At 37.6% G+C, this 25,414-nt stretch overlaps 1 protein-coding gene across 2 annotated transcripts in view; it reads right to left on the minus strand.

Annotated features, from left to right (window-relative positions):
- Nucleotides 1–273: 273 nt before the first annotated feature.
- Nucleotides 274–25,414, minus strand: part of commd10 (COMM domain containing 10) — a 61,393-nt gene continuing 36,252 nt past the window's right edge. The window contains exons 6-7 of one of the 2 annotated variants that reach the window (XM_057832885.1): nt 712–771; nt 274–616 (exon numbers count right to left, since the gene is read on the minus strand). In XM_057832885.1, coding sequence (XP_057688868.1) covers nt 578–616; nt 712–771 — 99 coding nt within the window. In that variant the 3' untranslated portion in view covers nt 274–577. Of the gene's footprint in view, nt 617–711; nt 772–11,351; nt 11,476–25,414 lie in introns of those variants that run through there. The other variant, XM_057832886.1, reaches the window with a different exon arrangement.

Genomic DNA, 25,414 nt, shown 5'->3' on the forward strand with positions numbered 1-25,414 from the left:
ATAGTCTGGCGGTGCCAGGCAAGATAAATGCAGTGCATTGATACAATAATGCCCTTTATAAACCGGTGCACTTTATGTCTGAAAATAAATTCGTTCATTGATGGTGCACCGTATAGTCACAAAAATATGGTAATTCAAAGAAACTGAGTATTCAAGCACAAATGCACATACATTGGAATACACCTCCTAGAAGTTCTTTTTTTCACAAATTGAAAATAATGAGCCTTCCCCACTGTAAAAAACTGCTTCAATGGATTTCACCTCAACATCTGATGTTTATTTCTTTGATGGAAAAAATACATATTTTTCCTCCCAAATTGTACTTCTGTTTTTTTTCTCTCAGATGACAAGCCATTGCCCATTAACAGTCAAATGCACAAATTATTAAAAGAAGGGAACACATTTCTAAGAAGTGTTTTATTGACAAACATCATAAGTTGTATTCGTCATGTGTTTGATTAAGTGAAGAAGAAAAGGTGTGTTGCTTTCAAGGGCTTCTTGTTTTTCTTACAAATCTCCTTTAGGCTGTCAGTAAAACACTACAGAAGTCTGTCTGCGGGTGAATGTTTTACAACGGTCAAGTCAGGGAATCCAGTTGGCCTTGCACAATTTCAAGCTGTAAGAAAGAAGAGGTTGAGTAAAGGGAGGGGGCTGACGTGCCGAACACACACACACACACACACACACACGAACACAGAGATATGAACCAACCTTGTTGTAGAACTCAAGCAGCTCCTGGTGGTTAAACTCAACAAATATATTTTCCTGGACCTTGGGAGAGAGAAAGGACACAGAGAGGACAGACAACAAAAAGTTACTATAAGTAATAAGTCATATGTTTGGACAATTTTCTAGCGCATTCCATAAAAACCTTCATTTATTATTGCTGATCTCTGGTCAGCATGTGCTTGCCTCCGACTCATCATCTATCAGCGTGTTTAAAAATACACTGACAGCCGAGCCAAAACCGCATGCATTACAGTGGTACGTCTACATACGAAGTGAATTCGTTCCAGGACCTTGTTTGTAAGTTGAAATGGTCGTATGTCGTGTAGCATTTTCCCATAAGAATACATTATAATTCCATTAATTCATTCCAGAGCCTGAAAACCTACACTAAATCCTTAATAACTACTGCTGGTACAATTGCAAATAGCAATTACACAGATCAAAACAAATATATTATGAATAAAAATAGGAATAATATTGTAATAATAGTAACAATAATAATAATAATACCTGTAATAATGTAACAATTGAGCTCTTATGTGGTGGGTGTGTTTTGCATGATGTACCTGAACGCACCGCGTGGCTGACGACAGAGTGAGAGAGCGCATTAGTTTTTACTTTCACTTGCCATGTTCTGATGCAGTCTTCTTCTTCAAAGTATAACAATAACAGTTCATATTGATAATTTTGTGCTAAGAAAAGTAACATTGTTTAAAAAAAAAAAAAAATCAAAAATCGTATGCTATTACACACAATGTTACTCATTACTTGAGTATTCTTTTCACTAGGGTTGTTCCGATCATGTTTTTTTGCTCCCGATCCGATCCCGATCGTTTTAGTTTGAGTATCTGCCGATCCCGATATTTCCTGATCCGATTGCTTTTTTTTGCTCCCGATTCAATTCCAATCCTTCACGATAATTTTTCCCGACCATATATATTTTGGCAATGCATTAAGAAAAAAATGAATAAAACTCGGACGAATATATACATTCAACATACAGTACAGAAGTACCGTATTTGTTTATTATGAAAATAAATCCTCAAGATGGCATTTACATTATTAACATTCTTTCTGTGAGGGATCCACGGACAGAAAGACTTGTGACTTTGTATATTGTGACTAAATATTGCCATCTAGTGTATTTGTTGAGTTTTCAGTAAATGATACTGCAGCCATTCAACCCAAATGCATGATGGGAAGTGGAACCATGACTGTGCGTAGTGCTACCAATTGATATATCTTCTCTGCGTTGGGAAATAACATAAGGTGTTAAGAAATAGATCAAATGCTACCTTGCTTCCCCACATTGCTTCCCATGATATTTCTAATCGTAGGGAGAGGGATTGTAAGGCTTTAGCCAATTATAAAAAGGCTCCAAAGGCTGCCAAAATTCACTCTACTCATTTTACGCTGCCTTTTATCTCTCTATATAGGTAAAATACCGCCATTACAGATTGAGCGCGACAATGCAAGAGTGGGACATGCAGCGCATGCATTAATTGCATTAAATATTTTAACGTGATACATTTTTTAAAAAAATTAATTACCGCCATTTTCGGGATAAATTTGATAACCCTACCTTAAGCCTAGACTAAAGACTCTGGATGAGTGTAACATATTATGTCTGTAACGTTAAATACAATTAGAAAACAATTTAATTAAAAAAAAAAATATATATATATATATATATATATATTAAAAAAAGGCATGGCCGATATTTTTTTGCCAATTCCGATACTTTGAAAATGACGAGATCGGACCCGATCGATCGGGATCGGGACATCTCTACTTTTCACCAAATACTCTTTTTACTTGCAGTTTAGTACATTTTTTGGATGACTACATTTACTTGAGTAATATTATTTTGAGCTAATGCTACTCTTACTTGAGTAGAATTTTTGGCTATTCTACCCACCTCTGATTATTTTGAGGATACTCAAGACATACATACTGCACGTACATGGAAAATAAAAAGTATGCCAGTGTTTTCAGATTTGTTTCCAAAAAGGATATTTGCCCCCAAATTATTACACCTGTTTTCCTGAAGACTGTCACACAATAACATAACCTTCCTTAATGGCTGTAACTAAGGCAGACCATCTGTGAGGTGTCATCATCACGCCATATGAATTGAAGGCTGAACAAAAAGTCTACCATCTAGAACGTCATAAATGTGTCGCACGCATTCATCCTTCTTGTCAAAGGAGCTTTGAAAGATGTGACCAGTGTAATACAAATTGTAAGGCGCTATCTTGAAGCCAAAGTGCACCCTTTGTCATCATAAGTACTGTCCACAAAAGCAACAAAATGCTGGCCAGACACCAACACTAAAAAAAGGAAAAAATAAAAAAGGAAAAAATGCACAATGTGACACATTAGTTGTCAGCACTTGTAGTTTGCAAGCTTGGAGACCAAACATGGCTTCCAGGCTTAAAACTCAATGACTGGTTAGGTGGGTGGTAGGGCGCTGAGAGACGGCCTGTCACAGTGAATAAATGGCAGAGATATTAATTAGAAGCAATGTCAAAAGTTCATAAAAGCAGTGTGCATGGGGGAAAAAAATGTTATCTCTTTATCAAAGCCCCCCAACTCACTATTGGCTGCACAGCAGAGGGAAAATGTAGGACATGGTTGAATTAAGCGATTGCAGAGGGAGCGCCGCAAGGACAGCCTGTGTAATGCTACTTATTAATTTGTTGTTTGCCGTTGTGTATGACTCAACTCGGAAAAATGAGATCGGTACGAGTGCTGGTATTGGTGTTTTACAAGAATGATTAAAAGAGGAATAGGAGTGCCACCTATTTAGTTTAATGGTGTGGAAAAAAGGTGACACTTAGTTCATCACAAAATTGTGGTCTACATACAAAGACACAAATAAGATCTGGCACACTTACACGTGCAGGGCTTGACGCTAACAGCCTGGCTAGACTATTCGGGCACTGCCGGGTGTGTGTACAGACAGCGATGGCTTTGGAATATACAACATACACACAATCATTTGTGTTTCGCTCATCCCGTTGTTCCTCAAGGGTTGGGATTTTGCCAAGGAGGAACGCGGCAAGGCACTGACAGATCTAGGCTAACACTAATGGGGATAGAACACGTCATGCTCATCATTGCAGCCCTCGACTGCACACGCACACATCACATGGCATTACACTGACTTGCGTACATTTTCTGCAGACTTACGGCACTGTTGTACTAAAGTCAAACTTGCCGGCAGACATGCAGGTACTAAATTTGGGTGCATAAGTATATAACTGAGGGAAGCGTGGTGAACTTGTGCTAAATGTGTCTGCTTTTTATGTTTGAGGTTCTGGTTTAGAATGTTCTCCACCTCTCTCCAGACTCACTAATCCAATCACATTTAGGCAATCACTGCATCACAGACAGTCTGAAATGATAAAAGTCCACGTCTAGTAGCAAAACTAATGCTACTCACTTCAGGATCCTACTGAAATTATTTAAAACAAACACCCACACAAGAGTTGACTGACAAACACTCATTGCATTGTTTCAGCAGACATTACAGTATACAGGGAGTCCTCGGGATATGATGTCCTTGAAGTCCTATGACATTTCGACTTTAAAACGCCCTTGCCACATCCGCCATTTAGTTCCAGCATCATAGTTTCTGCTTTCCTACTGGATTGTGATTGTCTGTCTGTGCACCAGGTAGATTTTTGCCTTTTTTGCCCTCTTTTCACATTATGGCCACAAACAAGAAATCTTGGTCTTCTAGCTCAGTCCAGAAGAAAAGCGATTACCACAGAAACAAAGCTTAAGCTCATAAAAAGAATGGGGAAAGAGACACCAATGAACAATGATAAAGACTTGAGGCTGATTTATGCTTCTGCGTTGCGGTGACGGCGGACCTACGCCGTTAACGCATACTATGCCGTAACCTGATGTGAGCCACCGTAAAATCCTGACAACGCGTCACATCAACGCATCGTGACGTGAACATCAAAGGACCGAGATTGGTCCGCTCAGAATGTTCCATCTCCATTACCATTGCCGTCTATGACCAGAGGAAAACTAAACGAATTCGACAAGAGTCCCCCAAAACTGTACAAAGACAACGCCACATCCCTCTAGTGGCTTGATGGTGAATTACAGATCAACGTGTTCCATTGACGCAGAACTTCGAATGCTTAATGACGACGTAGGGTCTACGCCGTCACTCCGCCATCAACGGAGCGCAGAACCACAAATTAGGCCTTATGCTGCATTCAGACCAAAGTTAATCTGGCGTGAAAAACGCTTTGTCGCCGAAAGCAGTTTTGTGTTGACACGGACCTTATGTCACCAACAGTCAAAGTATGTGAAACTTCCGTTGACGTAAAATAAGAACAGTAATGTGGCGAATCGGGTTGCAATGTTGATGTGCGGAGGTTTGTGTTGTCTGGGCTGTCCCTAAGCACAAAGCGTGTCTGACTGAGAGAGAGTGAGAGAGGAGTGACCAGAGTGAGAAGGCTGTTTTGGTTTCAGATTGTTGGCATTACAGTAGTCATGGTCCCTGCTTTTCTTTGCAAATAAACCATTGAAAACCATAACTCCTTATCCACCATTTTTTAAAAAAGTATATACCCTTAATTTCAATTTACACAGTGTAATCCGACCATGCGGAAATTCGGGTTATGTCGCTAGCGCATGAACACAACTCATTCGTAACTTGAGGACTCCCCTGTACTCTCATTTACAGGAGTGTGTTTGAAGAATATGCTAATTGAGAGTGACGTGAGGATTTAAACTGAATTAGCTAGTTTAGGAGTGGTTTATCAGTACAGTGTAAAACTTTTTCGCTTTTATTATACTTCGAGGACGCATTTGCATATTTTGTAGATGACCATACCATGCTGGTAAAATATTTTCACAGACACCGGAAAAAAATCTAATAAGTCGTGCTAAATTTAGATTTTAAGTAATGTAACCATACCTCTAATTATTAGCTTCTATAAATTAACTTGATATTTTGAGAAAACCAGTGGTCCTCCTGACTTTCCCCATTGTAATTTCAATTACAAGTAACAAGATAACCCAATCGCGTCAGCCAGGAGTATTTTTTTTTTTTTTTCTATTTAATGATCAATTCACAATAAGAGACATTTTCCAGCACTGTAGCAAGCTTCTAAAGTTTGGAACAGATTTGCAGTATGTTTAGTCTTCCCATGACCTTCTGAGCCTAAAGCAGCCTGAAAAACAGCCTATAGGAGTTTGTACTGAAAGGACGCTGCCACAAAAAATGGTGTCCTTATCCAGAACCTTGTATTAGAGCCATCACAAAGCGACAGACACTGAACCTCAAAACGTCAGCCATTGTCTGAAAGCCTGTCGACAATAACAAATGAGGGCTGTCAAAGCCAAACACTAGAAAGTGTCAATCAACCTCCGTATTTAAGAAACCAGAACCCGCAAGCACAGACGCGAACAACATAATCTAAATTCCAGGCTTGAAACTCAATTTGAAGAGAAGACTTTTTTTTTTTTTTACTTAAAATTATGATATTAGTTGACGAGAGGAAGAACAAGGGTTAGCGTCGCTCTTTATTTATCCTTACTAGAGAACACATCTGGGAATAAATTGGCTTTGAACATTCCATCTCTCAAATTTCTTGATCCCAGTTAGGTTTTTTATTTCTTTTTGACAACCTCTTTGAAGACTATCTCTACTCTACACAAAAGGAGGTAAACTTTAGCTGAGAAGCATACAAGAGAAAGGAAAGCTCCTGTATATATCAACAGAGATAATGAAATACTCGATAACAATGGGAAAGCAAAAACAAGATGGACAAAACTAGGAGTGGGAACCTCTTGGTATCTCACAAAACAACACGATTTTCGATATAAAGCTCATGATAACGATGATCTGACGATTTAGCGATACAACGATTTTCGATACATTGGTTAGGATATTCTACAAACAACTAATAAACAGAAAAACAAGCTTCTGCTGTGAATAGGAATGAGTTTATCACGAGTAGACGTCCAATCCATTTGAACAGGGAGGGTGGCAGCGAATGAACATTTATTCATTTGCTGCCTTCCCTCCCACTTCAAACGATTGAACGTCTATGACCGTCAGTGGCAGCCTATGCTAGGCAATGAGTCATTTTGGGCCATTTAAGGTCATTTACCTGTTGATTTTCAGTTACTTCTTGTTGATTTTGGGGTATTTTATGGGTCACTTGCTGTTTATTTTGCGTTACAGAAGAGGAAGTGACCTGGGATTTACCCAAATGAATAAGGCAGTGACTCAAACTCAACAGGAAATGACCTGTAAATGCCCTAAAATGAAAATCAAGTGACCTGTAAATGCCCCGAAAATCAGACCGAATGACTCTGAATGCTCTGGTTTTGAATGAACAAGCGTTCCCAGCCTAAATGGATTGGGCGTCGAGCAGTGTCAATGGCAGCCTTTTTTTTTTTTTTTTTCCAATTGACACATTTTTAAAACGATATCTCGATTCTTGACAGGAGCATGTCGATAATCTTTTGGGATACAAAGTATCACGATATATCACCATTTCGATATTTTGTCACACCCCTAGACAAAACACTTCAAAAATGAGAAATGTGACATGCTGGGTCATTGCAGGAAGGTCTTAGGTTCAGAACTGTATCATACAACAAAACATAAAAGGTACCTTTGTCGCTCATACATCAACTCATACATATAAACACAATCACAATGGCAGTCGATTAACTTCATTGGCAAATTTGTCAGGAAACTAAAAATCCCTACATTTCTGGAAATCAGAAAACCAATATCTTACTAGTTTCCTAAAACCATGAAGATGAAAAAATGCACTAAATACTCTGAGCCAGACAATAAGTATAGCCATCAATGCAAAATAACCAATCATTTCATTAATTCTTCTAGATAAGGATAAGCACATAATTTGTGCACTATCATTGAAAACCAACAACTAGTTATTCCGGAGTTACTGTTTTTCAATCAATACTAAAGCAGGACAGGACTTGAAGTGACAAACACGTTTGAATTTGCAGCAGAAGGATGAAAAGAGCCACATAATTGGATGTCACTCAGTGTCAATAACACTGAAAGAGTTAAGATTCAAACATTATTCTCGTAGAAAAGTAAGAAAACCCCTAAATCCACATGATAATGTATGGATTTCTCCTTGGCCTAACAAAACAAAACAAAACAAAACGCTGGGTAGAACTAAAAAAAAAAAAAAAAAAAAAAAAAAGAAGCATTACTAAACATGCACTACCATAGCACCTTGATACCCACAATTAAGCTCAAACTTACACACACACGCACACATCACACAGCTGCAATGACTGACTGCCCATGACCTGCCTCCTGTCACACTATACACCATTTCACAATAACTGCCAGCAGGCTGCATTCAGATGATGGGAGGTCTTTCTTTATGTCAAGGTGGTTCTGCCTCACTGTACCTACTATTCTTGCCACAATCACAATGAATGCACCCTGGCTTTATATATTCGTTTATTGTTGCGGCTTTGCCTCACCTCATGCATTAAGTGACAGGTTGTTTTAACAAGCAATCATTGAGCTGTCCATCCATAACCCAGCTGTGCACAGACATTTAGTTAGGCATCGGCTTTGACTGCAACAACCTCCCCTTTTCTTGCTGCATATTCCCTTATGAATACAACGAACCAATTAGTGGAAAAACAGGGCATATGTGTATTGTGTACATGCAGAGAGAGGTAAGAGCACAAAACACAAGAACAAACCCAAACCTAGACGGCAGGTGGATATGAGATCATCTCCTTTGCTGGTTTTTGCACTGTGAGAGCACATTACAACTTTTTTAAAGGAATGGAACCAGTTACATTAACTATTTGCCGTATTTTTCGCACCTAATTATAAGTCGCACCAGTCCAAAATTGTACAATGAAGAGGGAAAAAAACATAAGTCGCACCGGAGTATAAGTCGCATTTTGGGGGGAAATTTACTTGATAAAATCCAACACATAGAACAGAAATGTCATCTTGAAAGGCAATTTAAAATAAAAATACAAAAGAGAACAACATGCTGAATAAGTGTACAGTATGATAATGTTACATGATGCATGAACAACGAAATGCGAACGTGGCATGCGAACTATAGCATAAAGAACATGCTAACAAGTTTACCAAACCATCAGTGTCACTCCAAAACACCAAAATAACATGTGAAATTATATAATAATGTGTTAATAATTTCACACATAAGTCACTCAAGAGTATAAGTCACACCCCCAGCCAAACTATGAAAAAAAAATTTTTACTTATAGTCCGAAAAATACGATAAATGTTCAGATCAATCAGTTTTTTGGGGTGGTCTTTATAAGGAACAAAAGCCAGCAATCAGGATCTAAACAAATCACATCCCCTTATTTGTTTATTGGTTTTACCGCCCAGGGATAAGGCCACCTGTGTCCTGTCTGCCTAGTTAGAGCATGTCAATGGTCAGTGGTCATTTGCTTATGTGTCCGCGAACTATCAGGTCACTTCTCAAATTAAACTCCACCACATCCTGCATTGAGGAATCAAGACTCGTCTTTCCCATGAGGTCAACACTGCCACATCCGTCTGCGGCATCTCACATGACCAAGAAGTAAATAAATAAATAACCAAGGATACAATTTATAGGCAGATGCACAGTGGGAAACAGCTTGTCGATTCTTAGTGTTTCTTTATATCACTGACACTTTATTCTATCCAAGTAACTTTGTGTGAACAATTAAGCAAGCAAGCAAAATGGCTTTTTTTTTTTTTTGGTATTTACATTGCGACAGTGAGTCCCAACACATTTTAAAGACAGTTGGCTTATACAGCTGTATATTACGATTTTAATGTAACTACGTATGTGCTTGCGAGATGGCAGGAGAAGTGATGCTGCTGTTGTTGAAGTGATCTCATCTGGAACCATTAGTCAGCTCATTATGTTTCCCACTTAATGAAATAAAATAACAATAAAGAATCAGCAAGTACTGTATTGCTCAAGAAAGAGTCCTTGTTTCGTTGAGGGGTGTTTTATGCTCCATTTTACCCACAGCTGACTGTCACTAGGTAGGCATGGGTGGGATTTTCACACGCCTTGTTCCCCTGAACCCATTCAGTACAGTACACAGCATGACAGCAGGAGACGCACACACACACAGAGCTCGGAATTGTCTGCGCTTAGTGGGCTGCTCAGGACAAGAATGACAGGAAGACAGAAAGCCAAGGATGCAGATAAATGCACAGGCTGCCTCCAGGCATGCCTGAAGAACATTCACCATTTTTTTTCTTCTGTGGACCAGTGGCCACATAATTAACCCTTTGTCCTCCAGGGGCCCGCAGCCAGAGCAAACACAAAGTTACTATTTATTCATCTGACAACTTAACCGATAATACTTTTGAGATGTTTTGAATAAAGCTGTCAAAAATATCGCGTTAACGGGCGCTAATTAATTTTTTAAATTAATCCCGTTAAAATATTTGACGCAATTAACCCACATGCCCCGTCAAACAGATTAAAATGACAGCACAGTGCAATGTCCACTTGTTACTTGTGTTTTTGGAGTTTTGTCGCCCTCTGCTGGCTCTTGGGTGCAACTTATTTTATGGACTTCAGCACCCATGAGAATTGTGTAATCATTGACATCAACAATGGCGGGCTACTAGTTTATTTTTTGATTGAAAATTTTACAAATGTTATTAAAACGAAAACATTAAGAGGGGTTTTAATACAAAATTTCTATAACTTGTACTAACATTTATCTTTTAAGAACTACAAGTCTTTCTATCCATGGATCGCTTTAACAGAATGTTAATAATGTTAATGCCATCTTGTTGATTTATTGTTATAATAAACAAATACAGTACTTATGTACCGTATGTTGAATGTATATATCCATCTTGTGTCTTTTCTTTCCATTCCAACAATAATTTACAGAAAAATATCGCATATCTTTTAGATGGTTTGAATTGCGATTAATTACGATTAATTAATTTTTACGCTGTAATTAACTCGATTACAAATTTTAATCGTTTGACAGCCCTAGTTTTGAAGTCTTTTGTTGTTGTTGACATTTTCAGAAGTTATTCATTAACATACCCCCATGGCACTAATCAGGCCTGTAAAAACCACCAAATGTTCTATTATGGAAATAATGTGATTGAGTTTCTTGAAAGAAATGAGTTTCATCTTTCAATTTCATGAAATTTATGCAGTGGGGTCTCCTAGAACTATCCTTTTCACGACTGATAATGTGTATGCATTAAAAATTACAGATGTGGAATAAATCATCCTTAGTTCATTATATCGGGTATAATAAAATGCTTTATCTGATGTATTATATGCAAATTCTGCACCACTAGGTTTATGGGGATAAAACTTTTAGTGTGCAGTACAACAGAATCCCTTGAGGTCCAACAGAATATATTCCCGGATTCTAATTGAATCTATTCCCGGATTCTAATTGACACCCAAATTGTTCACCCACATCCAATTTGAAATAGAGGAAATAGATCTGTTGCGAAGTCGTGTACACATTTTTGAAACACTGTTAAATGCAATGGAAGTGTAAAAATAAGGACTTATTTTTGTATAAACTTACAATCAGTATTGACTGACCTTTTATGAGTCTTTCATAATGGAGTGGTCTCTGCTCACATCCTTATTCTTGTAGCATTCTTAACGAATATGTCACAAAAAAGCCACAGAAAAATCATGACCCAAACCACCATTGATCTTTTTCCCCCAACCAAGAAGCAACCTAGTTGAAAAGGAAAAACAAGAGTTGATTTGTAAAGAACAGAGTAAAGTAATTAAAGGAGAGAAGCTGATTTTTTTTCTTACATGCTATAGTCCTCCCTCATTTACATGCACATCTTGAAATCTGGTAACTATCCAGTCACTTTGGATGACCGCAGAGCAAATTTGCTATATGTACTTTTGTAGTTATTCCTTTGGAGTCTGACGCCAAGTCCCAACCTTTTCTGCCATCACATCTTTATGAACTTAAGAAATGATTTTCAAGCATTCTTTGCAACATTCATCATGGCAGTTTTGATGTCGGTGGCTTCCCAGAAAGAAAGGAGCCAGGGCAAGTGAGTATACCTGATAAAGGAAAGTCTGATACTCAAAGGATGATGAGAAAGTGTATTGTAATGGTGTTTCCTCGAGTTGTGTTGTCACAACTCCTGCCTTTTGTTGTTCACTGAACAAGCAATCAATGAAGAATCACTGATTACTGAACATCATCTCTTTGTAGATGTACAGATTAATTGTTTGGTCCAAATTGAAAGGAAACTTACATCTTGCACATTGTCGATTGGGTTTGTAATATACGATATCTCTTGTGACATCAGTTCTGAACCATTTCTAACACAACATACGTATACAGCGAACACACACTGAGATTGCCACAAGGGTTTGTTTTTAATGAAACCAGCAATCCCTTTGAACTTTCTTGACAAATTCTCAATGACTTGTTCTCCCTACATTCACCCTTCCATCACCCACATGGAAATCTCCCCTCCTTCCTAAGGGAAATTTGACAGCTCCTCAACCTCTCTCCTCCTTCATGTGGTCAAAGTTGAATAGAAAAAGAACCCTGGTAAAAACCAGACATCCAGCCAGCATGTCCGCAATGCGTCATTTGACAAATGCTGCGGGTGAACGTTTGCAAGTGGCTTTACAAGCAACAAGCTTCTTCTTATACTCATAAAAGCTCTGTGGCTTTTCCTTTTTTTTGTTTTTCTTTAAACACAGTTTGGCTACAGAGATTCCAGAACTATGAACATTGTCATTGAAGTTATTTAATAATGTAACACTTGGCACTTTCTTAATCTTTTATGTGACCCTGTGAGACTTGAAATATGGTCTAGTATATATTCAGCACTTTTTGACGCTGATCATTACAATTTTGTGCCTGACACAGCCAATATATGGTAGTTTAGGAGAAAGTGGATCAAATATGTAAATGATGCTTTATTTAAAGCATTACTCTATTTTCTATAGCACTTGTCCTCATTATGATCACAGGTGAGGTGGAGCTCCAAGCTGACTTTGGGCAAGAGGAAAGGGTACAAAGTGGACTGACAGCATTTATAATCAGAATAATACTTATATATACACTATACATGTATATATACGAGAGGTGTACGAAATTTCCGATTCTTAGATTATTCGCGATTTGGCCGTGGAAGATTCGAGTACTATTCACAAACATCCACATTCCGATTATTGAAATATGCCAAGTAAAGTGGAACTAAAGCACAGTCAGCGAGGTCTTCGGGACGGACCGAGAGTAAACGTCATGCTCAACTCACGGCTCTGGTTAAATAATCGATTTATAATCTAATCGTAACCTCTGAATCGTAATCGAATTGTTAGGTGCCCCAAGATTCCAAACTCTAATATATATACCGTATTTTTCGGACTATAAGTCGCACCTGAGTATAAGTCGCACTAGCCAAAAAATGCGCAATGAAAAGGAAAAAAAAACATATATAAGTCGCACCGGAGTATAAGTCGCATTTTTGGGGGGAAATTTATTTGATAGAATCCAGCACCAAGAACAGACATGTCATCTTGAAAGGCAATTATTAAAGGCAATTATTATAAAAATAAAACACAGAACAACAGGCAGAATAGGTGTATTTGGTATGCTAACATTACATGACGCTAGAAGTTAGACCTGGCCTAAAAAATCCAGCCCTACCCAACCGGCCCGCGGGTATTAAAGCCTGACACGACCTGACCCCGATCAATTAACTTGATTTGCTTGCCCAAGCCCGAAAAAAATCTGAATTTTTTTGTTTTATTTGTAGGCACGAGCACGAAAAAAAAAAAAAAAATTATGTTTTATTTGTGAGGACTCAGGAGGAGGAAATGCGGGGATGCGACGCGTGGTTGCGTTTTGTGTGATCACGTTTGTGACGATGCCGGTGCATACAGTGCTGCTCGAAAGTTTGTGAACCCCACAGCGATGGTCAGATTTTTTGTAAAAAAAACTAAAATAACCTTATTAAATGTTAAGTTATACCCAAATCCACAATACTGACATTCCAAATAATGGACTGAAACAAAAGAAATAGTTATATTGTCATTCTTTATTTAACAAAAGTGGTTGATTTAAGAAAAACTCAGATATCATGTGTGCAAAAGTATGTGAACCCCTTCAGTTAATAGGATATTGCGCCTCCTTTTGCAGAGATTACCTCAACCAAACGGTTTCTGTAGTGACTAATCAGCCTCTCACATCTACTTTGGGGGATTTCCTTGCAGAACGCAGTCAGTTGAGAGAGGTTTGATGGGCATCTGGCATGAACTGCTCGCTTCAGGTCCCGCCACAGCATTTCAATGGGATTTAGGTCAGGACTTTGACTGGGCCAGTCCAGAACACGAATCTTCTTCTTTTTCAGCCATTCCTTGGTTGTATTGCTGGAATGCTTTGGATCATTATCATGTTGCATGATCCACCTTCTGCCAAGCTTTAACTTCAAAACAGATGGCGTCAGGTTATGTTCTAGGATTTGACAATATTCCTCAGAATTCATGATTCCCTGGACTATGTGGAGTTGTCCAGGTCCTGAGGATGAAAAGCAAGCCCAGATCTTGACATTCCCACCTCCATGCTTCACTGTTGGGAGAAGGTTCTTTCGGTGGTATGCAATGTTGACTTTTCGCCAGACATGGCGGTTTTGGTTGTGACCAAACAGTTCAATTTTGCACCTACATCAGTTGATGAAAACTCTTTTTAATTTAGTCTCGACAACACAACTGTTAAAAAAACAAAAAAAAAAACCTACTGAATTGATTGATTAGGAAATCAGGTTGAAATAATAGAAAATTCCAAAATGTTGAGGGGGTTCACAAACTTTTGAGCAGCACTGTATACTGGACTGTCTCAGAAAATTAGAATACACAATATTCTAATTTTTTGAGACAGTCCTGTGTATATATACAGGACTGTCTCAGGAAATTAGAATATTGTGTATTCTAATTTCCTGAGACAGTCAGGAAATTAGAATATTGTGTATTCTAATTTCCTGAGACAGTCCTGTATATATACACAGGACTGTCTCAAAAAATTAGAATATTGTGTATTCTAATTTTCTGAGACAGTCCAGTATGCGTAATGATAACAAATTAAAGCCTTTCTTTTGTAACGAATTCTCCCAGTTAAACAAGACTGTAAGATGGATATTCAACAAACATTTATATCTTTTATATTTGCTTGTCTGTTTTAACAGGCAGATAGTGGATTTAACATTTATTTTAATCTCCTCGAGTTGGCAGAAAAAAAAAGTTTTCTCAATGTTTAAATAGTCTACATATTTTTATGATCATTATAAATGCATTTACACAACGAAATAACGCTGGAAAAGTTTGTTAAATATATTTCTCGTATGAGATGAAAACGCCACATTCGTTTACATTCAGTGAAGCCAACACAGGTTTCCGTATAGCATTTTGAATCTTTTCCATAATCCACTCCTACCGCAGTTGTTTGCTTTTCAATTCCCCTGTCTTTTGTTTGTTTTTCACTCCTAGGCTGCTCCATATCAAAAAGTAAATACCAGGATGCTCTTGGAGGGCGCCAGGGCGGGAGGGAAAGTTTGAAAATAGAGCCACTGCGTTTGCGTGCGTTTGCGTGCACAGGCATGCAAGGCGCTTTCTCCGTTTTATCCAAATTATTTATTTTTTTCAACATCCATACATCGTTTTAGTGTAAATATATGAATATACTGTATATATATTTTTTAAAAAGTTAGCGAGGAGAAGTCGGACTGACCCAACACACATAAGTCGCTCCAGAGTATAAGACGCACCCTCTGCCAAACTATGAAAAAAAAACTGCGACTTATAGTCCGAAAAATACAGTATATATGGCGGAAAACAAGGACAAGGCTGAAAAAGCTGTTTCTGCTCTTGCACCCCTCTTTAAAATAAACTGCTGTATTTCAAGCCAAAAGAACTGTTGTGTTTGATAGAGCATTATGTCAATATGCTGCCTATTTTTAATTTGTCCGTTTTACCCTGGAGATCCCAGTTTACAGACACTGCGCAAGCGCTTTTGTTTCAACCCAGCCATAAAAGGAAGGTAAGTAATTATATTTATTAATCAAAATGTCTACCAATTTTAGCTTAGAACCATTAATTGATGTTTAATATTTTGTTAAAGAAAATATCATTTTTAGTTTAGAATCATTAATTGATGTTTAATATTTTGTTTTTTGTTTTTTAAAAAAGACTTTTAAAAAACACACTTTTTAAACTTTTAATCAAAAAAAGAAAGATCCTTAAAGAAGGATCGTAATTGAAATTCAACCTACAATAAATTCAGTTGAAGATGAGAGCATATCAAGTGATAGAGGACATGGAAATGCCAAACCACAAGCAGTTTCATTTCGAGAGTGAAGGAAAAGACAGACAGTCAGCCAAGACGCACCGCCACTGCTTTAGCCCAGGTTGGCCTAGATGCACCTAAATCAATAAAACCATCACATCTTTTCTTATTTGTAAATCTTTTTATGGTTTTGTCAGTGGCAGTGTTGTAAATCTTAATTTAAAAAAGTAATTAATTACAGTTACAAATTACTTCTCCCAAAAAGTAACTGAGTTAGTAAGTCAGTAACCTGAATGTAAGAGTAATTAGTTAAGTAATTAAATAAACCAAATAAAGCATAGTAACTGGTTTTACATTTCTCATTTTTTTTCCATTCCAAAAAAGAAAAAAAAGAAAAAAAAAAAAAACATAGGTCACACTATGTGAAGTTCAAATAATTTTTGGGACAGTCGCCCTCGGCCAATTCTTTACCCTAAACTTAACTAGACACAGGGGTATTATGGATATTGCGATACATAGATAGTAACCTTTGCAATTTTTGAAAGTCATTCTATGTTGTGAATCAACCGTTAAAGTTGTTAAAATTGCTCCCGTTATTGCATTAGTTCCCTTCTGTCTAATTTCGACATGTGAAAGTTTTCAAACTTTCATTATTTAAAAGATAGATTCAAGTCAAGATTTTGCCGATTTAGGAGTATTTCAGATAAAAAGTTACTTAGGTTCCCTAGGAAGGTTCGCTACAACAGAGCCTTTCTCAGAAGTTTACTGCTTTAAGATGGCGGCTGTTTACCAACGCCAGCAAGTATATCATTTTGCATCATATACATATATACATGTGATATCTAGCGTAGCATCATGTGGGCGTAGTTTGTAGCCTGTCGGCTACAGTCAGCTATTATTGGAGCCACCTAGCCTAGCATTGTGTTTGCAATTGCGTCACAACTCCCTCTTTCCTACTCCAGATCTTCTCTCTCCCCGTTTCTTGCAGACTTTTCTCACGTCATTCAACCAACGTAGTAACGCAAAGTAACACACGGCTTGACATCCTCAATAACGGTAAAAATGTTGCAAAGATAAGAAAAGTAATTAATTACATTACTCACTGCTGAAAAAAAATAACGCCATTAGTAACGCCGTTACACTCTAACGCCGTTATTAACAACACTAGTCTTATATCATCCATTTCTCATTTTAAGCTAAATCTAAGTACAGGATGTTGATGAATGCATACAGGCAAGTGAAAGCTTTTCATACTTGAATTACTTAGTCAAATAAGGAGAAGACTTGAGGAAATATAAAGAAGTTGCAGCATGGAATCTCAGTTGTCCACTTTGTGAACGAAACTGCATTCTGCGTGCACTCATGGCCAAGAACAAGGACCTCTAAAGCAGCAATGCCAGTGTTGCTTTTTCAGGTATAGCTACAAGCCTGCTAGCTTGCTAGCCAACAGCATGTCGCAACTGAACCAGATAACCACTGGTGCAAACAAAGGTGCTCATGTTCTTCAAAAGTCAGGAATCGATTCACAAATCTTAGGATTCACTTTACAGAATGTATAGTAAATCAAATGGCTTAGTTGTTATGCCTCACTTGGGTCACTTAAACTCTATGGCCAGCAACATCTCCAATATGCCAATTTATTAGCACAAGCAACATTCAAAATCTTAAAAGGAACAGACCTTAAAATGTGCAAAGCCTCTCCCTGCGCTCGTCATTACCATGTTTGTTTATCTACCGCTTCATCCCTTGGAGGAACTACCCGGCCTTATTAAAGAGGGAGAGGAAAACTTTGAAAGTGGAAATAAGGCATGCATTTCAGTCGGGTCCCAGACCGACGCATGATATCAAGCTATTTCCATAATGGTTGCTTAACAGGCACTAGCCAGCAGAGTGAGGGGCGCGCCGCCCTCATTAAGGCACCCGCTCAGGAACAGATTAGTGTGTCATTAACATACAGGGAGAAGAGTGGAGAAAAAAAACTCTCAAATTTCACAGTCTAAAAAAAATGGCACTGAACAGAGTTAAAGATAAGTGTTGGGGATGTGATGGACTCATTCTCAGGGTTGATTAAAAAAAAAAAAATGTTCAGTGTAAAATTGGCAAGTAATTCATTCTGATTGTCTCGGATCATAAATATGCTGGACAGACTTGAACATATCTCTGCCCTCATTGTCTGTACACACACATCATTGGCTCCCGCAGCTAGACCAGGATTTGTTGTAAAATTAAATTGAGACTGGCCTATGATAGTTCTCTTTGCTACACCTTCAGTCAGGCAAAATGAGATTTCCCCACTCTCAGTTCACCTACTGGTGAAAGAGGCCCAGCAGGGTAGAGGAAAACCACAGTTACTTAAGCTAGGTGACTGCTGGTACAAGCCATGTCGGAATTCAATCAATGTTGAGGACAAAAAAAAGACAATTCAATTTTGTCTTAGAAATAGTGAATTTTTAATCAAACTGGTATTACTGTACAAAGCATGTAAGGAAAAACAGTTGAAATCATTGCTATTATTCAATTGTAGCATTAAATTTAATTAATTGAATAAAATATAGTGTAAGTAGTTATTAGTAATCAAAACCCTTCATGAATATCAAAAAAAAAAAAAAAAAAAAAAAAAAAAAAAAACACTCTACCCTATTCTCATAAAATAAAAAATCTATTGTACAAAAAATAAACTGCAATTTCCTCTACCTTCAACTTCTTCTTTTTGGCTTTTACATAGTGTCTAAATTGAAACATTAAAGTTGTTCTATACTTAATTTGAAATGAAGTATGAATAGATCATTTGTCATTAATAGTTGCATTGAGTTCATTTTGTCTACACTTATAGATTGGTTGAATATTTCTTTTATCATAGACAATTATTTTAGGTTGTTTTATTTACCTGACAAGTTTCAGCAACTACTTCCGCCTTCATCAGAGTGTCATTTGCCATTAAATTAGCATAAGAAATGTTATATTTTCATACTTAAAGAAAATGATCACACATAAGAATGAAACAAAACTGTATAGCAAGGTGTCAAAGCCAAGACCGAGGGGCCAAATTCAGCCCAGTGTATCATTTCATGGGCCTGCGAAAGCAAATCATGTGCATCTACTTCATGTTTCTTGCTAAAATATCTCAATTTGACATTTTTCTTTTCCATAACACTGATATGTTGCAAGAAATTGTTATAAAGTAGCAGTTTTTTTACAAAACAATTTTAACTATATTCAAACTACCTTTTGAATTCAAAAGTCTATCAATTTGTTGTTTATATGTGCATTCCAGTATATGAGGCCCTTCGAAGCAAACTATAATCAAAACGGAGCCTGGAACTTAAAGAGCATACGACAGGAGAAAAAAAGTCTTAAATGGCATTATTATGTGAATTAGAATCATATTTTGAGACGATTCGACTATATACAACAATTTAGCAAAGCATAGATAACGAGAAATTAGTCTTTTAATCTGCCGGTTAGCCACGCCTACCATTATAGGGCTTTCGCGTCCCCAACAGGTGGATGACGTCAGCGGTAGACTGGGCTCATCGGTTTTACTATTCACCCCATTGAGGGGGAGTTATTCAGGACGAGGAAAACGCGACGAAGAGAGCCGCAAAATGTCATTGTTTCAGTCTCTCTACTCCAATATTTTTACAGGATATTCTTTTTATCCAAGTATTTTTCCCCAATAGCGATATAAATGGCTTGAGAAGGACCAGTCAGCCCGTCGAGGGGAAACTATTCACAACGAGGAAAACGCGACGAAGAGAGCTGCAAAATGTCATTGTTTCTGTCTCTTTACTTCAATATTTTTACAGGATATTCTTTTTATCCAAGTATTTTCCCCAATTGCTAAATAAATGGCATGGTCATGACAAATAACAGTCTTGTGCTATATGGAATATGAAATAATAAAAATGCATTTATTCAGGACATGGCAAAATTACTCCATAATGGTCAAAACTGTCGACTTCACCTTTACTGTTGCACCTCCCGAACAATATTTTATGACACCTAAATCGGACATATGTCATTTCCCTTCCCCGGCTTCGGAGAATGTAAACAAACCAAAAGGCGTGACAGCTAGCCGAAATGCTAACCCGAACCGAGTGATGTTTCAAAGTCTTCGAAGCGGAAAATCACACATAACTAGCCTGGATTTATTGACATGACGACTGGGTAGTCGATTGTCTTCTCGGATCGGCAAACCGCCCGGTGGAGAGCAATTTACAGTTCGTTCCCCGGAGGAGGGTGGCTGCAGTTGTTGTGCAGCTAACATGCTGCTAATGAGCATGAGGAGAGCTTTTTACATGCCTATCAATGATCAAACGTAAGTAGTCCTTTATTTAAAGAAAGTTTGTAGTGTTTACTTTGTAATCGCTGTATTCGTATTTGACATAATACAAAACAAGATGTTTACTCACTTCCTCGTAAGTCCAATGGTCCCACAGTAAATATCCACGGTGAATGGGAACCTTTTGAAACTCCATAAAGGCGCATACGCCTCTCCCTCATACAGAATGATTTTTCTGCAGCCGTTTGGCTGGCGTGATGCGAAAAATAAACGTATTAATACGCAAAAACAGCTGAATCCTTCGACACAACAGTACGCTGCATAGTGAAGAGGACGTCTTCTACCGTACACGTCACAGCGCCCTCCTCCTCAATGCAAGACCGAAGCTGGAAGTCACTCATTTTCATGGCGCGGGATTCAAAAAACTAAATAAATATAGCGATCGCTTCCACACACATCCAAGCGGTCCATATCATTCAGGAGCATAAAACAATGTTGTTGTGATCTAGGGCTATACAAATAATATTGAATTGAATTGAATTGAATGCCGCGTGTATTATGAAATAAACAAGCTTTTTCGTGTCACATGCACTTTAAATTTAGTTTGGCTGTTCTATAGGATGTCTCCTATTAACCTATTCTCTACACGCTGTTCTATATCTGCTATTAAATTCTATTGTTACAAAACGGATCACATTAAACCCTTTGATACTGTATGTAATGGTTTAACAGTATGAAGCAGATATCACACTACACTATCTCGGTGAATGATGGTTACATAAAGGTTGGCTGGGTTATTAACTCCACGGTGCATCGCTCAGACGCGAAATGAAAGATCCTCAAACTTCACAGAAAAGAATATCAGTGAGAAGTGGAGTTTAATGATGCCACATGAACTTGAGAGTCTTTTTCAAAGTTTGCTTACCTTGGATTACTTAAGTCTTCTATTTGGAGGTCAAGGCTAGGAATTAAGTTGTTGATGAATAGACGTACAGGGCTCAATCTGTTTGAGTGCCTGTTTTCGTCCTAATTTAACCCCATGTTAACTAGAGTTCACTTTAACAGACACCAGCTTTACGAGTAAACGGACCACAATGATTAGAGGAACACTTGCTAAGTAGCAGTGGTATACTGACGCTACAGATGGACTTCAATAAGAAATGACCCATACAGAAAGGTCCACTGCTTGCAGGAAGAGCACAATACTGAACACTGACTCGCAGAATAATGAGCTCCAAATAGGCTGCGAGGTTCTGTTACATGTGAAAGCGCCACCTCTAATCAGCCTGCAGTCTGTATTAGGTGTCAGACCTGGAGCTGCAAATTGAGATGAAAAAGCAAGGGCTCACACTGATTTGTATCAATAATGTGCAATTATTTCACATTTACACCTTTTCATAGGCCACAGAAATTTTCACTAACATTTTAATGTTCATTTATTTTAAAGACAGATTCGGTGATGCAGATACTGCAGTTGCCTAGAGGATGGTTGGTTGCAGAGGCTGACACTCAGCGAGTCGACACTAATAAGGGGAAAGAAAATGAGAGAGCCTAATTAAATCTAATGGTAAAACAGCCTTGTTTAACTTAAAGTATAGACACCACTTTTCTGAAAACCAAATTAAAGGAAATAATATACTTCAAATGTGCATTATATCATGGTCTGAAGTAGAGCTGAAACGAATACTCGAGCAACTCGAGTAACTCGAGTTTAAAAACTGATCCGAGTAATTTTATTCACCTCGAGTAATCTTTTATTTTGACAGCTCTAAGCATCACGTTTTGCTCGGACTATTTTTAATGCGGGACAACGCGCTGATGTCACGTGCGTAGAGGAAGAAGCAAAAAAAAAAAACTTACTGCAGCCGACAACCGCTACAAACGACGCCGACGTTGCTAAATACTAGCCCGCACATGCTACGTTAGTTGCAGGTAGTGTCCAATGAGTCTCATAGAGATCACATGTATGTTGAACTAGATGCACATTGACAGGCGTCTGGGCTGCGTTAGCAAACAGCCGCCATCTTAAAGCAGTAGAGCGCTAAGCGCTAAGAGCGCTAAGCGCTAATATATAAGATTAACGTTACTGTCACTACTAGCTCACCTTACGTTAGCCCTGCGAAGGGCTAGGTTTCAATTAATTAAGACCACTTTCGATGCGTGGCTAACGTGTCTTACATACAAGCTTTAACATAACATAGCGTTGTGGAGTGATGAGGGTGTCAAATAAAAACTCAATAATGCTAACTATCAATTTTAGCTAAGTAGTCATTGTTGGATAAAACACCAAGTAGCACTAGTCCCTAATGTGCTCCAATACAGCCTGTGTCATACATTTATTTTGAACAGTGAAAAACTCAAAATCCTATCAGGACTTACAGTTTAGACTAACTTAAAACTTAACTAGAACTTAAAAATGGCTTGACACAAATAGAAATTCAATTGAAAAACGTGGGAAAAAAATCCTAACTTTTAAGTGATGTGTGTTATCAAGCGTAAAGGCATTTTTAGGTGTGTTTATATATATATATATATATATATATATATATATATATATATATATATATATATGCTTTTTAAAAATAAGATCTAAAGGTTTTTTGAGTGAAAGCAGTGAATTAGTCATTTTTTAAAATTCTAGTTACATCTGAGATGCAATTGTTGGCTGTTTTCAACAATATACATCAAAAATAAAGACATTGATTGACTGAAAATGATAAAATGTCTTGTTTTCTCATGTATATCTATAATTGCTCTTCACCTGAAAATATATTTGTTTTATCCGATTACTCGATTAATCGATAGAATTTTCAGTCGATTACTCGATTACTAAAATATTCGATAGCTGCAGCCCTAAGAAGTGCTTGCCTACCTCAATCAAGCAACCCTGATATGACTATACATGCTTTTACCAGGTTATTAGCCATAAACACAAAAAGGTGCAGGTAGCAATATTCGATATTGAAGGAAATGCTTCAACGTCTAGCTATTTTGGTAAGACCAACAAACTGTCATATTAAGTAAAACTTCTCTACATGACTGATCTTTCAAACATGTAAAAAATCCTTGACATACCGCACTTGAAGGTTTTACATAAATTAGGGGTGCACGATATCCATTTTTTGAAACCGATAACGATATCGATAACTTCCTGCTCCTAAAGGCCGATACCGATACAATAACCGATAATATATATATAATTTTTCAATGTATATTCACCTGAGTTTTTGAACACCTGTAGGTCAAAAATACTGGTGGTTGATTCAGCATAGATTTGCCTTTGACCAAACCAGAATTTTCATGATGACATGAACATTACTACAAAACAAAGACAAGAACAGTTTTGACTTCAAATAAAGTGGCCATATTATTTTTTTCAAATAAATATAATTTGAGTCAATCACAATCAATCAGTCAATCTCATTGACGAGGTGTTCTCCTGAACAATGAGCACTGATCTAAAACAAAAATAAACCAAACAGGTTTTGTGCTCTGTCAGCAGGTAAAACTTGATTGATTTGGAGAAGTGAGGAGAGGAGAGGAGACTTTTGTCATGTTTGTCTATGAAACAACTTTCTTAACCTGGCAACCTGGCAAGCCTATCAATAACCAAAACATAACACTGGAAAATGCAAACATTTGCAAATTGCCATAGTAAGGTTTATAACTCCGTGAAGGAAAAGTATGTCCTCTAGAACAGTAACAAAACTTTGCATACTGGCAAAAAAGGAGTGGAAACAGACGCACACATCCCAATCCGACACCGTGCCAAAAATATTATTAATAGGCCCAGATAACATATATTGTTATCGGATTTATTGGGATGATGTCATAATTCCTATTATCGGACCGATAATTATCGGACCGATAATTATCGTGGACCTCTAACATAAATTTAACACAGTAACTAATTTCCCAGGTAACTAATAGCATACATGAAGGAGTGCTATTTGGTGTAAATAATTGAAAAACTTTTATACTTTTTTTTTAATTGCCAAACAAAAATGCTGGGTCATTTTAAAATGGGACAGCATCACGTTTATGTTGTCAGCATTCTAAAAAAACATTAAGTTATCTTAATCAAGTCAAGTTACATTACAAATACAGTAAATGTCAGTTTTACCTAAGTCCAATAGAAACACTTTCTGCATGTTAAAAAGTAATTCCTTCCAGAAATAACATCCAGGCACACTGCATAACATCAGAGATGTAATTCATCCTAGTGCAGTAGCCTAGATTCTCTTTCCCTCTTTCAACATCTCACTGAGGGGGGAAAACAGCTATGATATCTTTGATTGTACTTTATCCTTGAAGTGTGGAAAAAGTAAACAAAGAGAGCATGAGTGATAATGATAGGGCAATAACGTGTCATGCAGATACCAGCACTTTCCTGTAGTCTTCCATGACCAAATCAAAAACAAACCCAGTGTATCACGTCTTCACTGTTGGCCTGCAACTCACCCTGATACTTTAACCATCCATCAACCATCCTTGTTTTTAGGACCAGCACACTTTTTTCAACATATAAACATACCATTAGCCATCTGTCGTATCCTTTCTTCATGTTCAAACAATCGTTATCCAATTGTTACACAAGCATTGAAGCAAATGTTAAAATTTTCACAAGTCTACAAACCTTCAGAAAACCATTTTATGCGTATGTCTCCCAAACAGGAGAGACTTAAAAATATCTGATAAGGGGTAATACTCTGAATAGGTTCAGGAAATTTGGGATGTGGTCTTCAGCTCTCCTATCCTGATTGGATGACTAATTACTGCATTCTGGAGTTAGAATTAGACTAAATCACAGATTGCAGAGGTCTGAAAAATTTTTTGTGTACTTTGGCTCAATATGCACCACCACAAGCCTGTCCACTTGAACTGTTTGCACTTCTATTAAAAGCATGATGACTCCAAAAATTAAGACTTACCCTCAGTCATGTGCTCACTCTACTGAAGGAAGCTCATTGAGGCCCAGAATAGGGAAATGTCTGTGAAAGGCTTTCCCATGTTTTATGTGAAGGTTGTGTGCCATCTCTCTCAAAAATTGATGACTTCTTTCGACTTAAGTGCCTC

The sequence above is a fragment of the Corythoichthys intestinalis genome, chromosome 3 (assembly GCF_030265065.1).
Source record: "Corythoichthys intestinalis isolate RoL2023-P3 chromosome 3, ASM3026506v1, whole genome shotgun sequence".
NCBI classification, from domain to species: Eukaryota; Metazoa; Chordata; class Actinopteri; order Syngnathiformes; family Syngnathidae; genus Corythoichthys; species Corythoichthys intestinalis.